Source organism: Anthonomus grandis, chromosome 4, assembly GCF_022605725.1.
Source record: "Anthonomus grandis grandis chromosome 4, icAntGran1.3, whole genome shotgun sequence".
In the NCBI taxonomy this organism is placed as follows: domain Eukaryota; kingdom Metazoa; phylum Arthropoda; class Insecta; order Coleoptera; family Curculionidae; genus Anthonomus; species Anthonomus grandis.
This window is the reverse complement of record NC_065549.1, coordinates 11082363-11106103: the sequence shown is the minus strand read 5'-3', so window position 1 is coordinate 11106103 and position 23741 is coordinate 11082363. Positions and strand designations below refer to the sequence as shown.

At 33.0% G+C, this 23741-nt stretch overlaps 2 protein-coding genes across 6 annotated transcripts in view; one reads left to right on the top strand and one right to left on the bottom strand.

Annotated features, from left to right (window-relative positions):
- LOC126735717 (sodium- and chloride-dependent neutral and basic amino acid transporter B(0+)-like) overlaps nt 1-16074 on the top strand; it is a 53106-nt gene extending 37032 nt beyond the window's left edge. For 2 of the 5 annotated variants that reach the window (XM_050439799.1, XM_050439798.1), the window contains exons 4-14: nt 736-979; nt 1036-1181; nt 5490-5533; nt 5593-5685; nt 5740-5908; nt 5960-6063; nt 6120-6345; nt 10096-10321; nt 10377-10642; nt 10697-11108; nt 15182-16072. In XM_050439799.1, the coding sequence (XP_050295756.1) occupies nt 736-979; nt 1036-1181; nt 5490-5533; nt 5593-5685; nt 5740-5908; nt 5960-6063; nt 6120-6345; nt 10096-10321; nt 10377-10642; nt 10697-11108; nt 15182-15507 (2256 nt within the window). In that variant the 3' untranslated portion in view covers nt 15508-16072. Of the gene's footprint in view, nt 1-735; nt 980-1035; nt 1182-5489; nt 5534-5592; nt 5686-5739; nt 5909-5959; nt 6064-6119; nt 6346-10095; nt 10322-10376; nt 10643-10696; nt 11109-15181 lie in introns of all 5 variants that reach the window. The other 3 variants (XM_050439801.1, XM_050439800.1, XM_050439797.1) reach the window with 3 other exon arrangements.
- A 121-nt stretch (nt 16075-16195) lies between these two features.
- On the bottom strand, nt 16196-19419 carry LOC126735725 (probable malonyl-CoA-acyl carrier protein transacylase, mitochondrial). Its single transcript, XM_050439811.1, has 5 exons — nt 19097-19419; nt 18658-19041; nt 17842-18059; nt 17536-17763; nt 16196-16448 (listed from the first exon to the last, which is right to left on the bottom strand). Exons 1-5 carry the CDS (start codon nt 19314-19316, stop codon nt 16281-16283), a joined length of 1218 nt encoding a protein of 405 aa, XP_050295768.1. The 5' UTR covers nt 19317-19419; the 3' UTR covers nt 16196-16280.
- Between the last annotated feature and the right edge of the window lie 4322 nt (nt 19420-23741).

Below are 23741 nucleotides of genomic sequence, written 5' to 3'. Positions count from 1 at the left end.
TTTTAATCCTACTTGTTTTGAAAGTTCAACCCTCAGCTCCATAGAGAATAACCGACCAGATGTAGCAGTCTACAAATCTCAACCTAAGCTCCAGATCAAAACCGAAACACGTGAATATCACTTTCATTAATATAAATGTGGCGCGAGTCTGTTGTGTTCAATATACAAATCGCAAAATGTTTTCTATACGGAATTTTCATAACTCTTTGTCTGATGTCCAGTTTTTGGATGGCCATGTTCCAAGATATCTAAGACATTCCACACGTTCTATTGGTTTTCCATCAAAAGGCAGCTCAGAGTTAGTACAAGCGTTTTCATCCCTTGTTACTACCATGAACTTAGTTTTCTCGGTGTTTTTATTTGGTTTTAACAAGTTGTTGTAATTTATTCATGCCTTCCGCAATGAAAACTGGATCATCAGCATACCGAATACTATTGATCCAACACCATTAACTCTGATCCCAATGGAATATACTTAAATCACGAAAATTATTTTTGTTGATGAACTGTTATGATCCATAGCATGATAATTTATTTCTTATTGACCGCTATTATTTAATAATAATAGCGGTCAATAAGAGATTATCTAAATCATGATCATTTTTTCATTATGAAACATCATGATTTTACAATGGATTAAAAAGATCTTGATTCTTTCTTTGCCTATTGAAGTTAATATATCCTGCCTCTATCCTTATCTTTTTTACTCTATATTAATGTTATGATCTATTTCAGTCTTGCAAGACATGGTGCATCCACGTTTCAACCATAATGTGCACTATCTCAATGGCAGCTGGTCTGGGTAATCTGTACAGATTGCCCCAGACAACTGTAGTGCGAGGCGGGCTACCATTCCTAGTGGCCTATGCCATTTTATCTGTGATTATTGGCCTTCCACTGCTATTCTTAGAGCTGGGAATTGGCCAAATGGCCGAAGAAGGTTTTATAAAGAGCTGGAGGGCTGTACCGTTTTTTAAGGGTAAGCAACACCTCTAAACATGTAATCAGAAACAATTAATTGTTGGTTTACTTTAGGAATAGGCTACGTAAAACTACTAGCAGGCTGTCTACTAAGTATTTACTATCCCTTGTATATCGGGATGGCCCTGATGTACTTTATATGGATCCAAAAAGGCCCAGTTCCATTTACGGAGTGTGCCAGTGGTGTGATTATCACCGAGGTAAGTTATTTGAAAATATTTTAAAAAATATTCAGGGAACTACTGCTGCCTACAGTCTGGTAGAAATATTGTATTGAATCAGTTTTACATAAATTTCCGAACTAACTGGTTTCCAGTTAAAAGAAAATTAAACCGTAAATCCCTTATAAAGAAAAACGTTTCGAATGAAAAGTTTTTTTTATATATAAGACAAATTTGGAACAAGATATTAACTCCAAAAACAAAAATCCAAGTTTTTGGGAATTGTTCAGAATTGGTATAAAGCTTATACATTGCCATTTGTATAAGCTATATACCAAAATCATTGCCAAACGTCTGGAAAGTAAATTAGATGTTTATCAACCAAGAGAACAGGCCAGCTTTGGGAAAGGTTACGGGACAAATGACAATCTTCAAACAATTAAAGTCCTGATATAAAAAACGGTGAAGTACATTAGACCTTTAGCCTTGGTATTTATCGATTTTCATAAAGCATTTGACACGATCGAACTAACATCAATAATAGTAGCACTGGAGCAAATGGAATAGATTATATAAGGCTTCGAGAGACATAAAGAAACTTAGAGGAGGCCTATGTTCAGCAGTGGACAGTGACGGCTGCAAGATGATGATGATAATGTTATGAAAACATAAATAGGTTAATTATTCTCATAGTTTTTATACTGTTTTGTTCATATCTTGTAGTTTAAGTTGATTAGTTAAATTTATTCAGGGTTTTACTTACGTTTAGTTTAATACTTTCATCTATAGGATCTAGTTTTTAATAGTTCGTCTTGTTTGAGGAAACAATTTGGGGGCTCCAATTCAGGGTTTTTCTGTTATTTTATCGTAAATCCAGGTAGTTTAAATTTTTATTTTTTTTTATACACCTGCTTCAACTGTCAGTATTCTCTCAGCAAAATATAAGTCTCTATCGGCAAAAATAATGTAGATTGAACGAAATAATGAATGAGGTCGAGAAATTAATTGAGCTGCTATTTCAGAAGTTTGACGAGCAGAGAGAATAACAAGAAGAACGAGACCCTAAATAGGAAAAATGAGATAAGAAACAAAGAGAAGAACAAAAGCAACGAGACCGTAAACAGCAAGAGCGAGAAGAAACAGGAAGATTTATTATAGACAATTAAATCCGACCTGAAAAAAAAAATCAGAGAGAGACAGAAAACAAGATTGCCCTATGAAAGAAAACTTACTGAATTTAAAAGATCTTAAAAAAGAATAGGATGAACGAGCCAGAAAACAAGAGCAACGAGATTTACAATTTAAAGAGGATCTTGAGATGAAACACAAAACAGCCAATATCGAAAACTTGGAAAAAATGTCTATAAAAAAGATTTTATTAAAAAGTGGGGCGCTTAATATGGGCTAACATTTCATGTTTTCTTTTTGGTATTTTTCTCATTTTGAACAAACAATACATAGATTAAAATATAAGCTAAAAAAATATGCTGGTATACCCGTAAGATGTATAATTAAGGAAGGGCAAACCATTTTCTTATCCTTTTGATTTTCTTGATATATTCTGTTTATGAGCATACAGTTTCTGAAAAATTTACTTAAAAAATAAGTTTCAGTCAAAAAAAACTTAAGCTGTAAATACCTTATAGAAAAGATTTGTTTTCAAGGCATACAAATTTGAATTAAGAAAAATAATTCTAAAAATGCAAAATTGCTCTAGGTAATTTTTTAAAAAATAAAAAAAAAGTATAAATTTTGTATATGTTCCTCGAAACGTATTCAAAAATTTGTTTTTCAAAAATTTTGAGCTGTGATCTTATGATGCAAAATGTATTGTATAAAAATAAACACTGTAAGGGTTTTTGCAAAAAGTTCGAAAATTTTCAAGATATATTTAAAAAGTCCCTTGATAATATCTTTGGCCTTAAAATGCATTTTTGAGTCTCCAATTTTCGAAATTACGTTAAATCAGAATAAAATGATAATTCAAATATTGAACAAGCATATGACATAATTCTCCTCAAAAAACTCCACTAGGTTCTAGACAACAGGAAAATATACATGGAAAACATGTAGCCGCCATAAAATCGTTGTACAAGGGGTTAGAAAAAAAGTAGGAATTGGTAATAGGCTATAAAAAAAACTAGATTTAAAAGAATATGATAAAGCATATCCAGAGTTTGCTTACCAGAGAAAAACAGCAGAAAAGGGGCAAGAGTGGATAAGAGAAGCTGTCCTTATCAGCTAAAGAAACTTTTTATGGAAGAAAAGGAGAGAAAATTGAAGAACTGATGACTGAATGACACTTTTAACCAACATAAAAATATATATACGGATTGGCCGGTATATACAGAATCATCTTATTCTATTATGCAATGGAAATGGAGAAATAAGAACCGATCTACAACAAAAGCTCTAAAGAATTATGTAGAATATTTGTTGGACAATGAAGGACAAGAACATAATGTAGATAGCATACAAGACGACGAAGGAACAAAATATAAAAGAAATACTATACGCATACATCAGAATTGATTCAGTGAATACAGAATTTTAAACTGCACCTACAAAATAGAAAAAATATCAAAGGAATGGCCTCTATCAACTTTTGTCACAATATTCCTAATGCGGATATTGGTGATACCCAATTCGGATTTCGGAACGGACTAGGAACAAGAGAAGCACTATTTGGACTTAAGGTTATGCCTCAAAGATGTCTAGATGTGTAGAGATTAGGAAAGGCGTAAGACAGGGATGGATACTCTTACGAATCTTATTCAACCTATACCAGAAGGCTTCATAAACAGAGCAAACAAAAAATTGAACGTGTGAGAACATATAACCTGGGAGTTATCAACAAAAATAACGATAGCTCTGAAGAACTCAGGATCAGAGTGGAAAACGCTAGCCATATTTACTAAAATGAAGAAGGTTTTCGGTAGACGAGATCAAGCCTTAAGCTTAAAATTTGTCTTGTGAGATAATACGTGCTATCGGTTCTTTTCTACGGAATGCAAGCATGGACATTGAAAAAGATCGATACCAAAAGGACAGAAGCTTTTGAAACGTGTATGTACTAAGAGAAAGAATTGATACTTACTATTAAGAAGCCCAACTGCAATACTTGGGACATGTTATGAGAGGAATTAAATACTAGTTACTGCGAACTATTATCTCGGTAAAAATAATGGGCAAAAAATCCATAGGAAGCAGATGGAATTCATGGTTGAAGAACTTAACAGAATAGTACGAATGGTATGTTTGGATCTGTAGGATCCAAAAAACGCATAGCTTTGATGATAGCCAGACTTCAGAATAAAGACGGTACATAAAGAAGAAGAAGGAGGCTATCCAAAGTTTTAAAACCGAAGATTCTTTCAAAGTTATGTTAACGAAATACTTGGTAATGGAAATACTAAGGTATGGCAAAACAAATGTTCCGGGGACTGGATATAAAAGTTTCCTGCACAGTTTACTTTTCGCAGATGACCAAATCGTAATAGCTAACGACACATATGATTTAGAATATATGATGCGAAAAATATTTGAACCCTTCAAGGATGCAGGCTTAAAGATAACCTTCGCTAAAGCTATCTGTTAGTTGATTCCCCTCACCTTGATCTAGAAATAAAGGAAAATGTGATTCAATGTTGTCAAGTCCACACCTATTTAGGAGTGAAAGTAACAACAGAACAATCCAGCAAAAAAGAAATAACCCATCGCATAAATCAGGGAAAACATAAGCAATAAAAGTAAACAAAACTCTCCTGTGGTCAAATAATATCCAAAAACAAATAAAAAAAAGAATATATGAAACTTGTATACATAATACTATTAAATGGCTCAGAGACCTGGGAGTTATCAAAAAGAGATAGTCAAAGGTTTGAAGCGGCCGAAGTGGAATTCCTTTTGTAGAATATCAAGGTTGAAGAGTCACTAGCAATGAAATAAGTTGGACGCAAAAACACCTATAACGGAGGAAATGGAGAGACGACGACTTAAATGGTATGAAAACGTAAAACGCTTGAAAGATTATCGATGCCTCAAAAAAATATTAGATTAGCAACTACAGTTTAGGCGAAAGCGCGGATGACTGCTACAAGAGTGTTTAAAATAAACAAGAAAGGACATGGAAAGGAGACTATTTGAAGAGGAAGATTGGCAGGATAGAGAGGCATGGAGAAGAGGATGCGAGAGACGGCCTTGTCAAATACCTGAAAATGCTCAAGAAATTGTTCTTATTCAAGGAAAATGAATATGCAAATATCTGATGAAAACAATTTGATTTAAATATATAAAAAAAAACAAAAATGTTAATTAAAAGACTTTTAATGTATTTTATATTTATAGAATGGGTATGTGACTGCTTCCAAAAATGGACAGGATTGTTTAAGGTAAAATAGTACAAATATTTTACCGAACACCCATAAAAGTTATTTTATTAAATTTGTAGTGATACATTTATAAAATCGCCCCTGGACGACCCTTACTATTTTGGAATTTACACGGCGCTACTGTTATTTATTTGGATAATAGTTGTTTTCTTGTAAGTTCTGTTTTTATTTTAAAAAGACTACACCATACTAAAAGTTATTTTCAGATCAATAAGAAGAACGAAAAGCTATATTAGAGCATTATTAATCCTATTATTTCCGACGATGGCTTGCTATGTAGCACTAACAACGAAATCGATATTATTTGAAGCCGAAATGACGGTTTTATATAAATTTTCAGAAAACGTCGATTGGGGAGTTTTGAAAACAGCTGAGGTAATATTTTCAATATTAAGCAAGTACTAATTTTAAATATTATGTTTTTAGGTTTGGTATTACGCGGCCATCCAAGTTTTCTTCTCAACCAACGTTGGATTTGGTTCTTTTATTACCAATGCAGGAATAATTTATAACAAAGTCAATCCTTTTTGGTATTATTAATTAGCAAGTCTAATCAGCAATTTTTTTTTATTCAAAACGTTTCTAGGACTGCCTTGGGGTATATAGTAACTAATCTTGTATTTGGTACCGGTTCCATAATCGTAACGTCAATCCTTACAACGAGTCAAAATGTTACCAGCACTTCAGAAGTTGCCGAAGTGAAACTTTTCGCTTTAATTTACGATGCGATGGTTAGTCAGGGTTCGGATGATTTTCGCTACTGGATGATCGCCACCTATTTATTGTTCGTGTTTTCAGGGTTTATAAGCATGGTGAGTATCGACAGTATAAATCGTTGTATAAACATTGAGCGATCAATGTGATAGATCCCTCAATGTTTGAAGCTCCTGGACGTTGTAACCTCACACATACAATCTAAATTTAAAACAGATAACATAATTACTCATTCTTATGGAGGGCATATTAAAGCAACTGGCTAACAAAGCAAATTCAGTTTTTAGTAGCCATTTACCACAGCAGCTGGTGTACAATGAAGTTGTAAAATCAGAGGAAGTTATTGTTAAAGGGTAAAACGCAAAAAAGTTTCAAAACTCAGAAAACGATTTAAGAGGAGCTAAACCCAATAACAATAGGTGCAGAATTATCAAGATTTAAATTTGTTAGAACTGCCCTGCTTAGGCAAGTTGTCCTAACTGCTAAATAGTAGTTTTGAGAAATCTCTCATTTTAATGTATTTGTATGCACTTTTTTTACTTATTTAATCCGAATATTTTTTTTTCGGAAATATATGGTAAAAAAATAACACTATACCTCAATTTAGGGTTAGGTTTATTAACTCTCTTTATTCTCCAAAATATTTGTAGTTATGACAGTTTAAACTACAGAAAAATACAAAATCCTAAGCTCAAATATCACAAGTGAAAAACAAATTAATTATCTTAGGAGCTTAATTAAATTAATTATCTTAGGAGCATTTTTTTGTTTTGGCGTGGTTAGCCCATATTTGCAAAACTTATCCAAAAATATATTGTTCAACTGCTTAAGTTCATCAGAAAATTTTTCCTTATAATATAAAAATTTACAACCTCTTTCAAAATTTATTTGAATTATATTTTTTAAATAAACGCGGTCATTAAGTTTCTATAGCTTCTGCTTTGAAGTATAATCAGTAAAAGTAAAAAAATTATTTACAGTCATTTCCAATACATTAACTTTCCTTGAATTGGCATTTTGAACTGAGTCTCTAATATCAATAAAATCATAAACTTCTTCTAAAATCTATTTAAGACAATTCGTTTTAGGAATCCTTGCAGTTTTTGCAGTTAGGCCAAAATAAATAGTACTATTTCGGGTATTTCAAATACACATAGGACTTTCTCGTTTAGTAGGACAAAAGATTATTGCCATTTACGTGCAAACCCGTCTTAACCTTAAAAACCATTTTTTGCAGTTAGGACAACTTGCCTTAGCAGGGCAGGGAAGAGGAGGCGTTGCAATAAGCTATACAAAAAAAAGGCGGAAACCAACTTAATAAGAAAAGTTGACCATAATACATTCCGTTTGATAATTAAAAAAGAAAAAAGGAAAGTTTTATATATAGGATACAAGAAATGCAAATATTTTGAACATGTTAATGTCATTCAGTGTTACAGATTTTGGAAGTTTGGTCACATGGGGCAACAATGTACAAATGCTAATATAGTATCTTTAAATTGTAAAAGTGAAATACATTTACTTGTAGGTTGCGTACAATATACCTAGTATATATTACTCCAAAAAATCAAGTGACAGTGAATTTTTACCAAAGTATGTATTCATAAAGTATTCAAGAAAACCCAGAATCTTAGTAGTCATGAGTGATTTCTGCAAAAACTTTAACAAAGCTTTCATTTAAAAAAAATTACCCGATATAACAAAATGCAGTGGACTTAATCGACTAGTGAGAAGAATTAGTTTCAAGGAAAATATGCTTAGCTATTTTTCAACATAAATCGCCAATTTAAATAGCGTAAAACGAAAAAGTCGGGATCCCCCTTGAGCATGAAAAACTCAAAAGTTTTTGCATTTGAAGCGCTATATCTCGAAAACGGTGCAAATCATAGAAAAGTGCTTTTCAGGTATTTTAAAGCTTTACAAATTTTAAATATTTGCGACCGTAAAAAAATATTTTATTCTGAATAAGTTAACTTTTGTGCCCTCTAGCTTTCACATTTTTGGTCAAAGGGATTTGACCCAACAAGATAAGTCGTAAAAAAAATTTACAATCTACAAGTTTGTCTTTACGCTTTTCAGAAAAAGCAAATCCAAAAATTCTTTTCAGTTTTTCAAAAACACTCGATTTTTAGATTATTCTTAATTATTTAAAGTCCTAGAGCAAATTAAAAGAGACTTTATGATGGCCATTGATGATCAACCATTCATTATCATCAACCTTTCTTGTAATAAATAAATAAATAAATCTGGCCTTTACTAAATAACACTCAAAAAAATATCAATGTGGCAAAAGGCCTGCAAATTTTGCTATTCTATTTAACATTACATGAGAATATTGGTTTCCTTTAGAAACGAATCATCCATTTTTCTCTAAGAGACCAAACGAAAACAAAAACAAAGCTAAGGACACAAAGTCACGGTCTCATCCAATCTATATAATTTCTTAAAAAAGCTTAAAAGCTACACGTGTTTCGCTCTTGTCGGCATCATCAGGCCTAGACCTACACAGATCACATTACAACTCTTGTAAGCGAAACACGTGTAGCTTTTAAGCTTTTTTAAGAAATTATATAGATTGGATGAGACCGTGACTTTGTGTCCTTACCTTTGTTTTTGATTGGTTTCCTTTAACAACACAATTATAGTAGTATAGGTCCATGCAACCCTTAACAATTATTATAATAATTTATGAGACAAAACTACTTTTAAAATTCCAACACCAAAATTAGCTTTAAGATGAACAAAGACAATCATATTACAGTGCGGTGATAACAGAAACATGGCATTTATTAAATTACAAATAATTAGGAATATTTAACAAAAAGGAAATAAATTGTCCTTTGAAACTGCAAGAGATATAAATACACGAAATAGATAAAGGATTATAGCAGCCGATGTTCATTAGTTTGTCTGTTTAATCCAAAGAAGCACTGTTTTAAGTTTATACTTAAACTTTAAAACAATTAAACTCTACTGGCAACTGGTTCAATAAAGAAATTGATATAAAAGAAAAAGATTTTTGAAAAAATTAACTTTTAAATTTAAAAACTTGTATCAAAAATACTATCTAATTGCGTATTTTTTGCAGAAAAGTTAATAATCTAATGCAGAAAGGCACCCAGATGAAGTCTCCAGCGATTTTCCATTCTTAGCCATCGAAGTAAACCCAATTTTTAAGATATGTTGTCGTGCTTGCTTACACCAAAAATAAGTCTTGAACTTTATTTCGTTCAAGGCAAGGATAATATATAAAGTCACAATAGTTGAATCTTGAAAGAACCAAAGACTCAGACAATACCATTCTTAAGTTCACTCTAAGATAATGACGATTACAATACAACAACTTTAAACGATAAAATGCTTTCTTCCTAACTTGAGCAACGTGACGGTCAAATTTTAGTTGTGAATCCAATAATAGGCCCAAATTGCGAGCCACGTCCACATACTCAATCGCAAAATAATCTATTTAAATCTTTATATTTTCTTTCAAAAAGTCAACCTTACTCTTACTTGCAAATAATAATCTGCACCAGATGTCAACACTCTCCGAAATTACATTTTTAACGATGTATCGCACTTGCATATTGAAAATATTTTGAGGGTAAACATTTAGTTATATGTTAATAATTTCTACACATCTCTCCTTTTTTCACGGAGGTCTTTTGGAAAATATATCAAATAATCGTGACATCACTTCAAATTATTTTTCAATTCACTGAATACTTCCTACTCAACAGCTGGATTAGCAATGAAGCTTGTGAAACTTTAGACTTTAATCATCTACATACAAACTATGTTGATTAAAATTGAAAATAATATTGATTAAAACGGTTTAAACTTATTTTTAGGCAACCCTTTCCTACACCCTCCTAAAAGCTATATACGGCCACGATGGGATAAGGTTAAAATGGTGGCAGACCAGCGTAGTTTTCAGCTTCACCGGATTCGTAATGAGTTGCCTTTTGCTCCTCAAAAAAGACTTCGATTTGGTTCACCTGCTGGATCATTACATCGTGGGAAATTTGATTATGATTTGTGTCATTGCAGAAGTTGTAGCTTTTGTGGCATTTTATGGTAAACACTAGCTTAAAACTTTATGTAGGTAGATGACAACCGTTTGCTCTTTTAGGTACTAATAGAATCCAATCAGATTTTGAATTTATGCTCGGTCATATCCTCTCAAAAATCTGGCTGGGTTTATGGTGGTTCATCCCATTCCTTCTAACTGGCTTATTTATATGGGCCCTATCCACAATGCAACTAAATGGCATCTACAGAGTAGACCCGGTATGGCTATATGCCTTAGGGTGGTCAGTGCTACTAATAGCTATAATTTTTATTATTGCAACGGGTATTTTTATAACGAGGCAACATGATGGTTATACCATTATCGATGTAAGTATACTCACGATTTTCGCACACCAAATCAAAGAAAAAACACACTTTTAGAAACTAAAAGCTTCACTGGAACCCTCTCACAACTGGGGTCCCAAAGACCCGATGTTACGCTACAACTGGGTGCAATGGAACAGCAAATCCCAATCGGGCGAACGTGATTTTACACTTAAAAGACGTGGTACCAAAGAGTACACCAGAACCATCCGAAAAAAAGCGAAAAAAGAGGCGAGCGAGCTGAGTGCTAATAGCATTCCCGGTGCTTATTTTAAAAACGACATGAATGTTACTATTAATAACAACACTATACCTAATGGCGTGCCATTGAATGGTGGAAATGACCATAGTAGCGAAAATGGGCACAGCAGATTAAGCGATGGCAGTCATGTCAATTATTCACTGTATTTTGTAAGCGGTGATGGGAAGAGGAACGTTGAAAATGGTGATCCTTCAAAATATAATAGAGGTAAGACATTATCTTAGTAAATTGTATTTAAATGGTAAGTTTTACATATGGAAAGTAGTTTAAGGCTTGTAACTTATAAGAATTTAGTATGGTTAAAACCCTTTTTGGGGTGGCAAAAAAATATTTTCCTGTATCCCCAGACCATGGATGATTCTTTATTTAAAGATAAATTTAAAATTTGCATTTTTTCTCTTGAATAACACTTATTCTTTACAAGTCTAAAAATTCATGTAAGTATCCCGGAAATTTAGTTTCCTTACTAATAAAAGAATAAGCTGGAGTTTTTGAATTGCTTTTAATCTAGAACAATTTGAATTTATAAAGGGCTTATAATTTGCTGATATGAATTTGATTTTGTATGTTCACACCTCATCGCATATACAAGAGTTTGGAGGGTAGATCCTATGTTGACTCGATCTATACAGATTTATCTTAAGCTTTTGATCAGATCAATCATGGGGTGCTCTTAGAAAAACTAAAGGCTTTAGGTATTGCTGATCCTCTTCTTCAGCGGATATCTGAGTTTGTTGGAGGAAAAACTTAAGTGGTTAATGCTGCAGGTTCATTATCTGATAAAATATGTGTACCATCAGCGGTATCATAAGGTTCCCATTGTGGCCCTGTTTTGTTTTGCCTCTTCTTAATTAAGTTGGTAAAAAAGTTAAAAAAATTGGAGTGTGCTACTTTTTGCGGATGATGTCAAGCTCTTTAGAAGTATTGAGGCTTTGAGTGATGATGCTCTTTTATAAAAGGATCTTCAATAATTTTTTAATTGGATCAGTTGTTTAGTCCCCATCTTACAATTGTTACATTAAAAAGCTCGAAAAAGTTCAGTATAAATTTTTGAAAATTGCTGCATTTAGAAGTTGATATATAGAGACGGAACCCTACACTTGAACCAAGAAGAGTTTTACTAGGTCCTTCTCTTCTTCTAGAAGTATCGGACAGTCTGAAATCTTTGGTAACAATAACTAGCTCTTACTAATATTGACGATTAAAGCTATATAAGACGTATGTCTATACAAGAAATTTTTTACTTTGCTCTTGTACTTGCTGAAAAAATTATGTTAACTTTAAAGGGAATCAAAATTAAACATTTTCAAACTGGACCACCCTATTAATTCTTTAAACATCTACCCATATCAACCACGTGGTCATTGGCGAACTATATTAACGAATCTTTCACTAGGACCAGTTTTCCAGGCCTTGATAGTTCTAATATTTTAATCATGGTGGGGATCCTCCATCAAATTACAGGCCCATCTTACGATATTGTACCACAATAACATGTAGTTACCGACATTAACAAAGCTTATGGAAAAGCTTTTCAAAACAATAATGGTGGCCTTTTTAGAATCACATCATGTTCTTAATAGTTCACAGTTTGGTTTTCAGAGACACTAATAATGCAATTCTTCATAAATCAGAAAGGCTTTACTTCTACCTCAATGATCGGGACGATGCTGCAGTAGTTTTCAGTAATTTGGCAAAGGCTTTTGACTGTGCATTAGATCAAAGACTGCTGGTGAAGCTAGAGGCTTCAGAACACAAAAGGTGGATCTTGGATAACAGCAACTCTGATGAAGTGATTTTGTCCGCAGGAGTTACTCAGGATTCAGTACCTCAGATTCAGGCCTCTATTATTATTTTTTATGTCAATGATCATTAATAATTAAGAATGGACTGTCTACATCTTTTGCTAATGATACTAGTTAGCTTTGGCGTGCTATAGATGCATAAGTCGAAAGCAGGGTCAATGAGTATTCACAAAGTGTTAAGAGTAGGTGTGATTGCAACGGTTTGACTTTTAATGTTTTTAAGGCTAATATTTTAAATGAACACTTAATAATGAGCAGTTGTCCTCAAGGCTGGATGCGTTGCAATTCGAACTAAGAGTAATTAACTAAACAAGGACATGTTTAGTGTTAGAAATGGAAGAGCTTTCTATGCCTTAATAGATTCCAGTTATAGATATGGGATTAGCTTCTTTGGTAACTTCTCAGCTTAGTTGTTCGAGGCTGACTTTGTTCTACACAAAAAGGCTTTTGCATATGTTTGTAATATTGGATATATAAAGTCTTGCAAACCATACTTTACCCGTGAGAAAACCTTGACATTGTCATGTATCTTTATTTTGGAAACAGTATGTTTGATGCACAAAAAATATTTCTCCATTATCACATCAATGCAGAATTATTGCTATATATGTGAATCATATGTAGCAATACTTTCCATGATACGTTTGTATATTCAAATTTTTGTGTACCGAGTGATGTGGTTATTCCAGAGTATACTATTTTGGTGACGTATTGCTGAATTTCCTTGTCCAGTTGTAGTTGTTATTTGCTCTGTGTTCCGACCATCATTTGTAATGCTTACACCGAGATATTTATAGCTATCAGTACTTTCGATTTGTAAGTCTCTTAGTTCTCAGTACCGTTCTTCACCTCCCTCCAATACATACTATGTTCTTGATGGGTTAATTAAAAAAACCCACTTGGTGTATTCTTTGTCTATTTTCCGTCACATGTTGTGGATCTCATCCGGATCTTCTGCAAGTATTACTTGGTCATCGACAAAATGGAAGCTGTGCAGTTTATGCTCTCCAATTGAAACATCCATAAATTCACATTTTTTTTCAAGGTTTCCAAACCCCATTTATCCGCTCTGTCACTCTTTCTCCAATCTTTATTGAACTAGTCATATCTTAGTATAACTCCCTCACGGCATTAAAGTACATCGGGGGAATTCTCTTGTTTTCTAGCAATTGCCACAACTTTTTGTCTATACATTCGCAGTTTTTGGATTTCCTCTGGTGTTATTTCATTGCCAATATCCTTGAAATTCTGCTCGATCTTCTGTCAGAATTTTTTCATAGTATTCTACCCATTTTTCCGGAGAAATCAGATTTAACCTACTACGTTGTTTACCATCTGTTCTATTACCTTTATCTGTTTTCCAAACTTCTTTACTTCTAGCATTACCCAAAAAATGCTCTACGTTTACTTATTCTAAATATGAAAAAGACGGAAAAATTATACATTTTACGACAATTTGGCAGACTTCGTAGATAGTATTGGAACTATTTAAGTGTGTTAGTACTAGTACTACCAGGTGACCTAAATACTAAAAACCAGAAGGGGAGTAAATAACAAATTGGTGGGTCCACGTGGAGAAGAAAGGTCAAAAAAAAACAGTAAAAGATTAGTTTTTGCGATCATATGAATTAAAAGATAATGAATGAATACTATTAACACAAGGATATCCATAAATTCACGTGGACCCAACCAAAACCAGAAAGCTGACATTAATAATTAATTACTGTATATGCAAGAAACACTCAACAAAATAAACATTAATGTTACGAGTCTATCGAGTGTGGATCTGATCCCCATCTACCTAAAGCGTCACTACTATTTAAATTTAAAGGAAGTCAACAACAAAATGAAGATGAAAGTTCAATGATGCTGCAAGATGTCTCATCAAGGAGGTATAATCTTCAAAGCTTTGATAGATATATAAACAGCGTTTGTTACTAGTAACCAATTAATACATATAACAAAATAAATTAAGCTCTTGACGAAGCAATAATGAAGGTTATTGGAGAAGTGGAAGTTATCAAGAATAGAAATAAATGCTGGAATAATGAAATAGAAGCCCCTGTGAAAAAAAAGAAAGATATGTACAATAAATCGCTAACAACAAAGGACATTAACGATTGGCAACAGTAGAGCTTCACCTTTTAGCTTCATCTCAACTTTTATTAACCTTTCATTTATCTATTCCCAATTCTTAATATTTCTTAATAGTCTTCTCTTTATCAGTATAATTACGCTTGCTGCTGCTCTTCTTTTCGTACTCAACTATAACAATATACAAAAGTTTTAACTTGCACAACCGTCAAATTTTATTTGATTCTAGGTTAATATCCGAAAACTATTATTTCCTCTGGTGTAAACAAGTTGCCATTTAACCTCACACGTCCACTACACTATATTCTCTGACAATAAAAGTCTTTAACTAAAACCCTTAATATTTTGTAACCTTATTATCTTATGGTTGAATTATTTCAGAATCTCCAATGATCGATTCTCTAGAGCATGAAATAGTTCCAGTCACCAAACGTCACCACCACCACCATCATCATCACCATCACAGGAAATCGAAGAACAATAGAAATATATTCCCGAACGAGCGAGATAGAGATGAACCGAGCCAACCTATCAGACATAGTGTACCGTTGAATCAAACGAAATATGCGACAGATGTTGCAAACGATGAGAATTCCGAGGGTTACGGCACCTTCAGAAATAAAGGACCTTACATTATCGATGGTGATATTGGACACGTGTGTCACAAAAAGTTTGTGAGTGAACATGAGGCCGTCACAGTTTTGTGAAACAGTTAAAAATTAGTTGTTATTATTTATTTTTATTCAGTCTTCTCACTTGGAATAATGGTATAAATAGTTTAGAGGTTGTTCTGTAAGAGTATAACATCATGTAAATTATATTTTGCCATAAAAATTTGTTGATAGTTAAAAGTTTGCGAATCACATGTTAAATATTTCCTTATCTTGTTATACCTCTGTTTAAATTTGCCTTGACTTGTTTACTGAACAATCACCCAATTATATAGTATAACAAGAGGACAAAGTTTCACAACTATGTTTTTACATCTTGAATTATGTAACGTTTTTTGTGCCAAAAAAATACAAATTTTTTTTGAAAAACAAAATTATATTGTGATTATAGTTACCATATAAATATGTTTATTTTAGGATGCACGGGGTTATTTTTTATATTTGCATTCATCCTATATACAAAAAAGTTGATTGGCTGACCGCTAATGACGAATATAGTAAAACATTTTGGGTATACACAATATTTTTTTAAGTTATGATAATCCTTGTAGCAAATTTGGAAAAATAACCTTGTATATAATTAAACCTACATTAATAGTGATATTATTTTACCTTTTAGAATATGTATTTGTACATACCTTTGTATATTTTTCATTTAATATAGAAGTAAACTTATTAAAATTAAAAGGAGTTTTACTAAGGTGAGTTTTAAGAAAAATACCAATTAAAAATTAATATTATATTTAAAATGAAAAATTAGAAGCTATAATACAAAAGAAATACAATATTTTGAACTTACATACATAATGTTATGCCTCTATACTATGACAGTGATCCCACGCTTTGGCATTCACTTGCTTTAAAATGGTTTTTAAGCTTTGCCCCGGTCCACACTCAAAAGTGTTGGGAAAGTAATCATCCTGTTTCCTTTCATATACTGTGTGGATTATTTGCTCCCATTTTACAGGTTTTACAATCTAAAAGTGAAATTTTTTAGATCGGGTAACTGGGCGTTTTAATTAACTATTTTATGGTTATTTATTTTCAAGTTTTAAATATTTTAATGTTCTGTTTAAGGCTTCTCTTTTGAGTAGATTGAGAAAAAATAAAAACTGTAAGTCTCACTATCAAAATATCTTTTTATGTATTAATCAGGTAACATGTGTCGCTATTATAAGTTTTTTAGATTATTATAGTGGAGTTTTTGCGAAACGATTTGAGGGTAAAAGCGTCATTCTGGGTGAAAGATCTGGGTAGATAACTTAGTTTTGATTGATGCATATTTTTTGCTAACTTTTCTAACCAATTTCAGTTTTCTCGGGAATATTTTCACCAACTAATAAGAATATTCTTAAAAGGGTTTAAACGAGATAAAAAGCATTTCTGTCCCAATAATTTACTATAAGAACGTTCCTTGTACCTCAAAAACTCTCCGAATTAGAGGCAGTTTTGTCAACCAAGGACCAAGACCTTCCAAATTTGAGGTTTGAAACGCATATTGTAACATCAAGGTTTTTATTCATTAGTACGCGTTTTTGACTATAACTTAGGAATAACTTAAAATATTTTTATAATTTCTTTAGATTATTATAGTGGAGTTCTTGAGGATCGATTTGAGGGTGTAAACGTGATTTTGGGTAAAAGATATGGGTAATTAGGGCAGTGTTGGTTAGGGCATTTTTTTCACCAACATTCCTAAGAAGTTTTTATTTTTCTTGAGAACATTTTCACGAAGTCATAGGAATATTCTCAAAAGGGTTTTAGCAGAAAAAGAGAAGGTTATTTAAAGATATTCGCATTGAAAATTTTCAAATTGATACCCAGTATGGTTTTTAAGTTATTATTAAAGTTGTGTAAGTATTTTATATTTCTTATCAAAAATTATTGATATTTATGTTAATAATAATACAGTTTTAGGAAATTATTATTTTTTCAACAAATGATACATAACAATAACAATTACTGACCTAGTAAATTAAAACTTTTAGGCACAATAAAATGTTTATAGTCACACAAACTAATGAGATGCATAATAGAAATTAAATAGTCTTAATTTTTTTTTACCTGTTTTGGCAACAGCCTTCTAATGTGCTCAGCATTGCTATATTTTTTACCATTCACATTTGAATAGACAGGAACTAAAGGATCTCTTATATCTATTTTATTCAGTGCTTTTCTAAAAGGCTCTACAGCCATCTGCATTAGATGTGAGTGAAATGCTCCACTAACAGGTAACCTCTTAACTCGCCTTATGGCATATTCCTTGTAATTTTTTTCTAGGAAGTCAATTGCCTGTAAAAGTTGAAATGTAATATGCAATGTTTTAATTGGATGGTACCAAAATGAATAGCCTTAATTTGTGTTGCTTACTGACTCACTTCCAGCAACAACTTTGCAATGTGGATAAAGGTAGTTGCTAATTTTACATTCCGGTATTGGATCTCCTTTGTCCACTGCCCATTCTTTTGCTTGCTTGCAAGCATACCCTACTTTACTGTCCGGACCATAAAATATTGTTAACATGCCACCTTTATATTTTTCACTGGCTAGTTGCATTGCTTCTGCTCTTATTTGAACTAATTTTAGACCTGAAAAAGTAATGTGAATAGTATTAAAAATATGTAAAATGTTGACTAGTTTGATAGACATCTCAGATTTAGGAAAAACATTTAAATATTTCTGTAAATATGATATATAATTTAAAATATATTTTTGAGATTTTGAGGAAATTATTTTGTGTCACTGTCAGATATTTGTCTACCTGCTTTGAAGTGTAAAGGTAATGAAGGTTACGAGGTGCAGAAAAAGCAAACTTTTTCATCAGAAAAACGTATTTCAAATAGGTTTCTCGCAAATTTTTTTGCAAAATAATGGGATTTTTTAAAGTCTGTTAACTTAAACTTCACTTGTTCCAAGTTTCAATCCTATCGAACAAATAGAACAGGTTCTAACATGGGGTTGAAAATATTACACATAAAACCCTATGACCCGAGATAAAAAAAATGCACTGTATAGTGTATTTAGTGTAAGCTTGTAATGTTTATTTTATTTCCTTTTATACTTTTGCAATATTATGCAGCTTGCCCATTGAATGAAGAAACAAGTATTTAAATAAAATTAAAATAATATTATTTAAAAATTATCTTTTTTATTTACTTTTATCCTAAAAAATAGTAGTGGTCTCACCTTTTTCAAACTCAATAGCACCGGCAAATACTAAAGCAGTAATTTCTCCTATACTAAACCCCGCTGTTCCAACACACACACTAATTGCATTTGGCCTTTCTTCTTTAAGTCGTTCAATTGCTGCTAATGAAGAAACCATGATAGCAGGCTGACTATACCTGGTTTCATCCAGTTTGGCTTTAGGGCCCTCCAAACATAGTTTTAACAAATCATACTTTAAAATGTAACTGGAGAGATCGAAGAGATCCTTCGCCATTGGAAACTTTAAAAGATCTTTTGCCATCCCTACATACTGACTACCTTGTCCAGGGAAGAGTAAGATTGAACTGTCTCTCGGATCTTTTTTATTAGGGAGATATTCATCTTGCACCTTGGTTTTAGTACCTAATAATATTGTATTGAGAATTTTAATGTTATTGTAATAATATATGAGTATTACCTTGCGGATAAGGTGTTGTAGCCCACTGTTGTTCTGGGTTCTTTGGTTTAGCATCGTCAAAGGAAGCAGAATCATTTAATAGTCTTTTTAAAGGAGATTCCTGAGGTTTTGTATCTTCATCCTTATTCTGGCAGGTGTTAGAAATAAAAAATTGTCTTCTGCAGAGGCTGCTTTGAACTGTCCTTTTATGCCTCAAAACAGATTGGAATAGGCAAGGCATATTTAATTTTTATTTTTTAGCAAAGTAATGCTTAAGTTCGAGGGATATTATGTCGATTTAAATAATTCAAAAAAATATAGGTTATGTTGGGTCAAGATTAAGGTTAGGGTTTTATAGACAGAGATGTCAGTCGCCTAGTAGTAGAAACATCGTTGGCGATGTTGTCAACTTTCTCTAGAATTTTTTTTCTTAAACTATGGGGCCATAGAGAAATGAATATTAAATATTTTAATTTAATTATACTTTTAATTACTCTATGTATAGAGCCTATAATATTGACAAATAAGTTGTATAAATGCTTTCACAGGAAAATAAACATTTTTATTTAAACAAAAAATTTCCAAAGTACTTGAGCATTTTTTGGAATATATACAGAGAAATATCCCTCGATAATTAGAGAAACTCCGTTTTGTAGTATTTGGTTAATATAATATCATAGATTAATACTTTTATTATATTATGTCTATTATAATCTGGCCCATTGTTATTTAAGATAGATAACATAATAGAGAGCAGAGAGGATGGCACAATTGCGAGCACATAAGAAATTATCTACCGCTTCTCGGCAATGATAAGTAATAAAGCTAACAATAAATATTTAAACAAATATTTTTAAAAAAATTAAGCAAAACATCATTATATTTCTTTCGTGCTTCGTTCTCTAGATTACTTTTACTATGTAGCAGAGAACATATGTGGTACATAGCTATATTTCTGTGACTTAGAGAACGAATTTCTCGATTACAGGCATCAGTTACGTAATAGGTCTTCCAGATCTTCTTCTCACCATAGGGTATCATTAGCTAGTACTGCTCAAGAAAGTGGCTCGTCTTTAGACAGAAATTGCTGGTGAGGTCACACGTCCTTCTTAAAAAAATATTCTAGGAGTTACAACCCCCTATCCAAAGATGGTTCAAAGAGACACACAAGACAATGCCAAGGGCATCCGCCTACCCTTCAATTAGGTCAAGATCTATGACCTAAGGTAAAAACAATAACCAAAGCCCTTGCCAAAGGTCTTCTCCTAGTACTAGTAAAATGATTTATCAAGTCAGTTCTCTAGTTCCCCCTTTAGATGGCGAAGATAAAGGGGACTAGAAAGTAAGATTTTAAAATTTTTGGAGAGGATCCAGAATTCCTAAAATTGAAGGCTACAGTGCTTCATAAAGCTCTTATATCTAGGTGGGGCAATTAAACCTATAAAAACCAATTTATTACCTCAACTTGGGGCAGCAACTACAACTGTACGGCTCACCCTAGATAAAATTCTTAAGGATGAGAATTGTCAGATTGTGGCAAGCTTTTAACAGACCTTTTTCACATCAAAGAGGAAAAGAGGAAGCTTTATTCTACCTTAATTAATTAGCCAAGCTGCTATATGAGTAGCAAGAAGTTGTGAAATTAATAATTTTTTTCAATTTTTTCTATTTAAAGACCAGGACTATAAAATATGAAAATTTTAATAGGTTTTGGTCGGCCTTATCTTTAATTTCAGATGTAAACGTAAGCAATAGTCTAGGTATTAGGCGGTTTCTAAAAGGAGTGGCTCGACTTAAACCGCAAAGGTCTAAATATACAAGGTTTTGTGGAACCAATAAGTAGTCTTTAATTATTTAGATCGATTCCCTTTAGGCAACAGCTTTTCGTTCCACAACTAGACAGAGAAACTTGTCCCATTACTAGCTATATGCATCGGCCAGAGGAATACTCTCTTCAATTAAGATACAGAATATTGCTGTTTTGGAGAGTGGCGTTTAGATGGCCAATATTTTAAAACTTTTAGGCAAGGCGCAAATTGAGACGCGTATAACGCGTGGGAGGTGACGTGACACGAGAGACGCGACGCGCACGTGCCACACGTCCTGCGTGGGCATTCGCATATTGAGACACAGTTTTGTAATCCCTCAATGCGACGGTCGACGTGACTTTCAAAAGATGAGTGATTTTATAAGAAATAATTATATCTATTTAGATTCCCTTAGTTCAGAGTCAGAGTCAGATAGTGATGCTGAAAAAGAAGTGGTATTGTTCCATTTATTGATGGCCAAAAAATTGAAATCTCCAAATAATTTTTATTTATCAAAAAGAAGTAGCCATGGACAATTTAAAAATACGAATTTCCTGATGGTGTTTGTACCAATTACTTTCGTATGAATCGAAAACAGTTTCATGAATTACATGAGATAATAAAACCATCAATTGATTCAGAGCATGCGGCTTTTGGGCATTTTACCAAATGCCCAAAAGCCGATTGGTACTGAAGAAAAACTTGCAGTGTTCTTGAGGTAAGTAAATATTAAAAGTATATAGACATATCTTTATTGAACAATCATAAATAGGTAAATTGCATAGAAAAGAAGTGTGAAAGTTTATTGAAATCGCTCTATGAAATTAACCAGCGAACTTCCGGATGTAGGTTGATGGCTTGTTTGCTCATTTCTAGATGTCCTTCCTGATCATTAGGGAAACTGGTATGGACTGGTTCCAGAGGCTGATAATGGGGTGAAATTGCATAAGAAGAGAAATCGTGAAAAGAGATTGCAGAATATGGTCGGTCAGATGGGAGGAAAGGGATCGAGAAATGACATTTGCTTTTGAAACCTCCAGAGCTTGATGTTCTCTGGAGTGGCTCCACTTCTCAGGCATTTTTGTTGTCGTCGACGTGCATCCCTATAGCTACCTCTTAATTTCAACCATACATTTTTTGCCTCCTTCCCTGAAACAAAATTACAGCTTTAACAATTAGATAGCACTTTTAGAATACATTTTCTTAATAAAGTATAATTAATTTAGTATGATCTATCACTATATGTTAAAGAACACTTAAAATATCTTATTATATAACTTTGTTTGTTTCAGATATTTAGCATCTGGAGACAGTTATAAAAGTATCGCTTATAACTTCAGAATGGGCGACAGAACGGTATCTAATATTGTAAAAGAAGTAGCTATTGCAATTTGGACGCATATGCAACCAATATATTTACCAGAACCTACAACTGAAACATGGGAATCAGCTGCTTTACGATTTGAGTAAAGATGGCAATTTCCACACTGTGTTGGAGCAGTGGATGGTAAGCATATTGTAATTAAGAAACCCGGCAAAAGCGGATCTTCATACTTCAATTATAAACATACATTCTCTGTGGTGTTGTTGGCAACACTTGATGCAGATTATAGATTTACCACTATTGACGTTGGAGCTATGGGAAGATTTAGTGATGGAAGTTTATTTTCCAGCAGTGCATTGGGCAAAAAAATCATGAAACATTCTTTATCACTTCCCGCACCTACAATGCTGCCAAACATTGCTGATGCGATGCCATACGTTTTTGTTGGAGATGAAGCTTTCCCTTTGTCTCAAAACCTTATGAGGCCGTATCCAAGAAGACACGTAACGGGGAATTATGAAAAGCAAGTTTTTAATGCTCGACTGTCTAGAGCGCGACAAACCGTGGAATGCTCTTTTGGTATATTAGCTTCGCGATGGCCTGTATTTAGGAGACCTTTCGAAAATAAAGTTGATACGGTGAGAGATAATAAAAAAAATGTTTTTCAATCTGCCAAATTGCACCTTAATCCATCTAACAAACTTAATTAACAAGTCATTCCAAAATGAAGTCGTTCCTACCTGCCTTAAGACTGCAATAATTATTCCTTTGCATAAGGGAGGAGATAAACAACAAGCTGCAAACTATCGCCCAATCGCACTCCTTCCCACTTTATCAAAGATCATTGAACGATTGGTTAAAAAAAGGCTCTTATCGTTTCTGTTTAAATATAAAATTCTTACTCCTCACCAATTTGGATTCTTAAGTAACAAGTGCACAAATGATGCTATGTTTTCTCTCTTTAATAGTGTTTACACTAGTATAAATAATAATCATTCAACAGCAACAATTTTTTGTGATTTCTCCAAGGCTTTTGATTCTGTAAACCATAACATCTTAATTGACAAATTGAATCACTATGGGTTCAGAGGAACGCCCCTTGAGTGGTTTAAATCGTATTTCAGTTACAGAAATCAGCTTGTAAAGGTTGATACGACGAAGTCTTCTTGCAAACCAATAGAATGTGGGGTTCAGTGCTGGGCCCTATTTTGTTTCTGATTTTTATAAATGACATGGCCAATCTTAACATCAATGGCAAAATCTGTCTTTTTGCTGACGATGCTAGCTTTACATGGAGCAATCCGGATGCTAGGGCACACATGCTGCTATTTCTAATGACTTAATTACCATTAAATCGTGGTGCGATTCTAATCTTCTGTGCCTAAATGTCTCAAAAACTAAAGTCTTATCATATAAAACTACTATTGAACCCTTTGTACTTAACAACACCAGTTTGGACGTTGTAGAATCTGTGAAGTTCTTGGGACTTAATGTTGACTACTCCCTAAAATGGGACTTGCATATTGATGCCTTA